Raw genomic sequence first — 7,419 nt, 5'->3', positions numbered from 1 at the left:
AAACATTGCTTTACAAACCTTAAGACTTAATAAAAAAAATTGATATTTTACGTATGAAAGCATTGTAATGTTTACTGATAATCTGCCAAATTTTGTTAACATTCATGTCATTGTATCTTCTGTATTGTTAGCCAGGTACAGATGAAAGGTCAATATAATAAAAATAATAAATATATATAAATGTATAATGTTATGATATTTAAGCTATTTAGTCTAAACATTTATGTTTTTGTGTTATAATTTGTAGTCATTCTAGAATGAAAGAGGCAAAATTTATGTTTATTTCATAATTTTTATGATGGTTGCGAGATAGGTGAAATGTACCAAACCCTTACAGATATTAATTACTGAAAATAACAGATAACACAACTTTACAATATATGAAAGTGATTACCCCGACTAGTTTTGACATACCACAGTATATCCTTGAAAATGACATACGTGGTATTGTCAAAACTAGTAGGGATAATCATCTTTGTATCTTGTAAATTAGTGTTAGTTCTTCATTCTTGCTTATAAAGCTGTTAATCTTTACAACAAAGTTTGGTTTGTTTTCAATTTCGTGCAAAGCTACATGAGAACTATCTGCACTAGCCGTTCCTAATTTAGCAGTGAAAGATCGGAAGAAAGGCAGCTAACCATCACTACTCACTGCCAACTCTTGGGGCTACTCTTTTACTAATGAATAGTGGGATTGACCATTATAAAAACCACATGGCTGAAAGGGCGAGCATGTCTGGTGGGACAGGGATTCAAATTCGTGACCAGCAGATTGCGAGTTGAGTGCCCTAACCACCTGGCCATGCTAAGCCTCTCTAGGAGAGATTATAATTAATAACTTTTCATCATGCTTGTTCTTGCTCAGAATGTCAAAGTTTGTACAGATGAATTTTCTAGCATCTGAATGATCTACCTTTGAATGGTTGACACTTTTGTTTTCAATTCCGTAGATCTCTTGCATCAGATAGCAAAGTCCATCAACAAATAATTTTTGCTTCAAAGGTTTTAGTGAATATGTATTGTCTGAGTACTTCTCCACAACTGCTATTAATGTGTGAGATTGGTAAGGTTCTGAAAAACAAAAGATCCAGACAATTAAACGTAGAAGTACTATCAGATTAGAATGGACCTTTTTATAGTAATCTTTGGGAAAAAAACACAAATTTTCGGAAATTATATTCACCAGAATAAGTTTTTTTCATTCAGTTTATTTGTATGACCTGTAAAAATTAATTACATTACTAATAATCAATGCTAATTTTACAACCCTTATAAATATATTTAAACATAATGTGTACATGTAGATGATTAGGATAACTGATTAGGAAACACAGTAAATTCAAGTTACTGGTCTTTCTACTGTCTATGATAACTGATTAGGAAACACAGTAAATTCAAGTTACTGGTCTTTCCACTGTCTATGATAACTGATAAGGAAACACAGTAAATTCAAGTCACTGGTCTTTCCACTGTCTATGATAACTGATTAGGGAACACAGTAAATTCAAGTCACTGGTCTTTCCACTGTCTATGATAACTGATTAGGGAACACAGGTAAATTCAAGTCGCTAGTCTTTCCACTGTCTAATTCTCTTAACATAATGCTTTTATTGGATTTAGTATAAACTGTCAAAACTATTAAAATCAATTTTGTATGCCAATCAAGTAATCATACATTTAACTAAGAAACCAGCAGCGTTTACATCTAGGATACATCAGAGCTATTGCACTTATCTCAAATAAACGTATTTGGCCATAAGCACTGTGCTAAGAGCAAGGAAAAAAATTAATTTCTCTATGTCAAACATTCACTTTTTTTATAATTCAAAAGTGGAAATATGTGTATCTATCTGGCTTACTATGTTGGATACACGTGTTTTATAACTGAACGTTTCATATTCAACCATTACATTATGATGCAAGAAAAACAGTTTTCTAGATACGATAAGGAAACGCAAGACAATCTGAACTGTAGCGAAGTTCACAAACATCAACGAGAAAGTAAAATAATAATAATAAAATCCAAAAGGAATGGCAAGACTAACAAGAAAGTTAATAATTTTGTTTCATTATAAAACACCATGGAAAATAAAGTGGACATTTCTAGTCCAAGTGTAGAAGCTTTTCGTTAACACCTTTAACACCTACGAAAGACAACCATTATGTTTCTAAAATTTGGTGATACTGTTGTAGCATGTATTAAAAAAAACAATGGTTTTTACTGATGAAAAAAAGGAACAATGTTTAATAAAAGAATCTTAGTTTCTTATAACGATACTGCAGAATTCTAGCACAAAGAAGTTGTTTGTTCTGTCCACTGGAGATATCAGAACCCAAATTTTAGCATTATAAGCCCTCAAACTTTCTGTTGAGCCACCAGAGACACCTCACAAAGTAAAATGTAAGAAAAGTGGATAAAACATCAATCTCATAAAATTATAATACTGTCAGTAAAGTTCAGTGGTCAGTCTTAATAAAAAAAAACTTTTCAATGCAAAGAAAATAACAGAACAAAGTTAAAAAAAGTAAATCTCACTTTAAAACAGATGAAATAAAATATGGTCTACACTGCCTGATCATATACAGTTACACATTCTGATACAGAACAACTGAACTATGGCACATTCATTCAAGGATTCCGGCTTGTACAAAATGCTTCCTGTACATTTGATAGGGTATCAAAGTTGAGTTCAGCCTATTTTCATGGCAAAAGCAGTACAAGAACAAAGAGCCTTAACATCAGGTATCATAATGAATAAACATTTAAATGTATATAAAAAAAAACTATAAGAAAAATATATTTTAATTATTTGGCTTACTAGACTCCACAAACAACCCTGCATTACTGGTAATATTATTGTATAACTTTATATTTTTGTTCATTCAACATAATTCTTCAAAAAAGTGATAATTATTATAACAGAATTTGTTGATAAGGTCCAGTTTCTGAAACACATCCCTAATTAAATCACACTCTTTATAATCATAATTACAATAACAGCTTCCCAGCTGCAGTTTAAGAGATAAGCTATAACTACACTGTATTTCCCACACTAGTCTTGTAGCAGTAGAAGTCGTAAACTGCCGATATACGATCATCTTTCAACCTTGAGTATTTTCTACTACTTTTAATAAAACAGTTTTAATTTTAAAAATAATTTAATACCTACCTTCACCTTCTTCAGCAACACACTGAACTACCACAGGAAGAAAGATCTCATCTTCAAATCTACAATTCAACTGTAAAAATAACAGTATAACTTAATTTGAAAAGCACTCAAACTCGGGTATAATAGTTCTAAAAAGTGTGAATTACAAAAAGTCCCTAATATAGTAGTTTTACTTGAAACAACAATAAATTTACACATTTCATTACTTTAAAATTAGTGTTTAGAATTCTATATAAATTATATTTAAAAAAATCAGTAAATTCAATGACTAGGCAACAGCAGAGGTAAAGCAAGAATAACAAACTTCAGTTATTAACAAAAATAAACTGAAATTTACAAAATTGTTTGTTTGTTTTTGAATTTCGAGCAAAGCTACACAAGGGCTACCTGCACTAGCCATCCCTAATTTAGCAGTGTAAGACTAGAGGGAAGGCAGCTAATCATCACCACCCACCACCAACTCTTGGGCTAATCTTTTACCAATGAATAGTGGGATTGACCGTCATATTATAATGTCCCCACAGCTGAAAGGACGAGCATGTTTGATGTGACAAGGATTCGAGCCCGCAATCCGCAGATTGCGAGTAGAGCACCCTAACCACCTGGCCATGCCGGGCCGGACATTTACAAAATGGATTTATCTCTAGTGTACGATATTTTAAAGGTATGTGATGAATTTAGATATCTTTTTTTCTCAAAATTCGTCCAGTTTTTCGAGTTATAAACAAGTTAATATGTGTCAATATAGAGATTATTGGTGTTATCTGAACATAAAAAAAATGAATATACACATATATATATATCATACAAACCTTCTCCCATAAAGTTCACTTAGCACCAAAAACATAAAAAGACCAGTTTGTACAAGACCACTAGTATTAATGTAGAGACATAGCACATACAAGTCCTAATTCTCAGTTATTAGTAGTAACAACTAATCTGTCACATACTCACATCGTCTTCTGTATACTTGGAGGGATCAAACGTGTGAGAGACCTGAACAAACTGCTGATTGACTCCACACTTATAATGGTAGGTTTCCGAATTCATTGTGGGATCTCTGGGCTTACAGCTATTATCGAGAAGATTTTGTTTTTTTAATTTTTCCTACCGAAACATATATACCACTGAATAATTTATTTTACTTGGCCAACAAAGTATGGATACTTAAATATACATTTCAGTACAAAAGATATTATTCTATAATAATAATACAATAAGTTATTCACAATTCTTATGAACAAAACAAGTTCATGATCTACTAAGTAGCTTCTATTTGGTACGTAATATAATTTCAGGCACCATACAAATAATCCATGAATTTCATGCTGGTTATTAGCAGGAGAAATGGATATATTTTTACATTTTATGGTGATTACATAGTTATTTTTCTGTAGCCAAAATTTAGAGGTGACTGTACATTAAATAAATCCTGAATGTTAGTAGAAAAACATCATCCAACCTTCAACACGATACCAACAGTAAACAGAGGTTGTGTTAATGGTAAACTGAACATGAAACTTGAAACATCATATGTACCCTTGCAAGTTCTTTCCTTACCTTGTCATCTCTTGACAATGTTTAGAATGCTATCAAGCTTCCCAGGGATGGCAGATCTTTTAGTTTCAAGAAGTAGAGAATAAGCTTTAGGTTTATCACTCTCATCTTACAACAACTAATGAAACACTAATAGAAGTCGCAGCAAGTTTTAGCAAATGAAGTTTATGTTTTGAGATCATGGCCAAAAAACTAAATAATCCTGCCAACCACCTGCCATGAACTGATACCTACTCAAAATCCTTAGTGTTTGCTTCAGTTGCTGTGGTTGTATTGGTTACAAGTGTTCCTTAGGAGTGGGGTTTTTCTGCCCCAAACCACTTGAAAAACTGCAAAGTGGTCTCACTTCACAGACTAACCTGTGGGTAACCTGATAAAAATCACACTGAAGGGGGCCTAATCAACCACATTCCAAATACAGGTCAGACATCAAAATCTATGCAAAAAAAAAGGGCCATCTGTAGTTTTAGTAAGATTCCGAGCCCTGAAGTCAAAATACTGTAAATAACTAAGGTACGTGAAATATTTTTTATATCTCTTAAAATTTGTAATCACTGTGTAGCAATAATGAAATTCTTGGTTAACTATGCACTCCCATAACAGTTTTTTAAAACCTTAACATAACCTCTGTTAAATAATATAATTAGGGTGCAATAACACATATATATCAAGTCTCTGATTGGTGATATATTCAAATTTATTTTTACTTGGAATTATCTAAACATAAAACATCCTTTTCTGAAAGATAATTATTTCCAAGAGTGGTTTCTCAAATGCCAAAACAGTTTTTTCAAAGGGTCTGATCGTATTAATGAAAAAAATACTATTAAGATATCCGTTTTTTTGTGTACAACAGACTTGTAAGGTTTACTAAAATCTTCTTACATGTTATGAAAATACACTTGTTTCGTTCAGAGTTATAGTACGTACAGCCTCATAATTACAAACTTCCAAGATTGGTCAAACCAACCACATTCATTCTTAGAGTTAATAATTTCAGTGTTGATTAATATTTTATAAAACAATTCAAAGTTAAAATCACAAGATGATCTAAGTTTTGATATTAACATTTTTAGTTGACTGAGTTATAATCACAATTAATCCAAATGCACATAAACTTGACAAACCATTAATTGTGTCCGAAATTCACTTTCAATGCGAGTATAACCTCATACTATCATCATAGGCATAAGTTTTATAAGGTATTGTTAACATTTAGACTTGTAGCACTCTATAAAATGCATGAGCATAAACTCATTGGAATATTCAAAAATAGTAGGGAATGACAATAAAAAAAAACTTTAACTTGGCCTTTTGGAGATGAGAAAATAATCTATCGTGAAATTTTCACAAAATATATTTTCAAGGAAACCTACAGCTTGTTATTAGCATAATGGTGTCACAAAGTTCATATAAAATACCATCAATAAATTGTTTGATCATTTAAAATGACGAGCTGGCACCACGAGAAGGAGGGACGGGAAACCACACAGTTGGTTCTGACTGAGATAAACAGGCTACCAGATGAGAGAGGGTAGATTGTTGCTGGACAGATGTCACCCAAGACCTCCAAAGACTTCAGGACCGTATCAAAGATGAAACTTCTTAAAATGGAGCCATATGCAAATCCCGGAGATAAGGAGGATGTGAACGGGTTCTACAACAAAGCAACATCGAGCCCTAAAAGGTCCCAACAACAGATAAACCACGTTTCTAAAGTCAGAGTCAAAGACGACAAACGAGCCAACGTGCAGGTAAGGAGGGAGAGGATGACCCAGAAGAGCTTTTGACAGGAGATGAATTGTTGAAAAGTACCACAAAAGAGTTGTGAGGGTAAAACAGAGGCGGAAAAATTGGATATGGGTAAGACTAACGGGAGATTTGGGGCCTACTCCCCAAACGGGTAAAACCGAACCAAACAGATGTTATTATTTTATGATAGAACCAATAGTTAGTGACCATTACAAAAATGAAACAAAAACTGATGATATCTGTGTCAGTGTTTCCACTTACAATGTTGTCTACAATTAAAATAGAGCACATGAAACACCACCTCAAACTAGAAAACCCTCATAACAAAGAGGATAATTTTGTTTCACAAATCAAGGGGTTGAATATACAAGACTGTTTAGTTCAAACGTTATTATTTAGTTTATTTAACGATTATTTAGTTTTCATAATAAAGTGTCAAAAGTTGATTACTTTAAAAGCGATAATTATCACAAGTTTTGCTACGTATTTTGTATGTTGTGTATGCAGTTTAATTGTTGTACTAGACTTTTGTAATATTGTTGACGTCATCTTACTAGAGGCTTCCAAGTTTTTTCTCGTTATGTGTAATACTGTTGCTACTATAGGAATAGAAAGACCTAGATTTTTTTGTCATGTGTTATAAATACGTGCGATACAGCAAGTTAGAAAAAGTGAAGTTATACTGCATGATTGTTAGTTTAGCCGGGCAATATCTAAAGTGAGTTTCACAGTAGTATTGTAACAACAGAGATAAAGAAGAACATTTTGTCTTGTTAAAGGGTGTTCTAAAGTAACTGAACCCACCTGTGTGGACTTTGAAGAAAAGGAGACAATTATTTAAAGCTCTGGATACAACTGCGATAATCAATAGTATAATGAATTTTGTACATATGTTTGACTTGTTTGAATATATTATTTTAAAACAAGTGGATTGTGTGCT

The 7,419-nt window shown here is 32.5% G+C and overlaps 1 protein-coding gene across 2 annotated transcripts in view; it reads right to left on the bottom strand.

The window, feature by feature from the left end:
• Positions 1–7,419, bottom strand: part of LOC106468108 (E3 ubiquitin-protein ligase MGRN1-like) — a 21,745-nt gene that overhangs the window by 12,230 nt on the left and 2,096 nt on the right. For both annotated transcript variants that reach the window (XR_002612555.1, XM_022396411.1), the window contains exons 4-6: positions 4,125–4,242; positions 3,171–3,240; positions 914–1,071 (exon numbers count right to left, since the gene is read on the bottom strand). Coding sequence is in view for 1 of the 2 variants with exons in the window: in XM_022396411.1 (XP_022252119.1) it covers positions 914–1,071; positions 3,171–3,240; positions 4,125–4,242 (346 nt within the window). In the remaining variant the exon portion in view is untranslated. The remainder of the gene's footprint in view (positions 1–913; positions 1,072–3,170; positions 3,241–4,124; positions 4,243–7,419) is intronic.

This window comes from Limulus polyphemus, unplaced genomic scaffold, assembly GCF_000517525.1.
Source record: "Limulus polyphemus unplaced genomic scaffold, Limulus_polyphemus-2.1.2 Scaffold2877, whole genome shotgun sequence".
Taxonomy (NCBI): Eukaryota; Metazoa; Arthropoda; class Merostomata; order Xiphosura; family Limulidae; genus Limulus; species Limulus polyphemus.
This window is presented reverse-complemented; position numbering and strand designations above follow the sequence as displayed.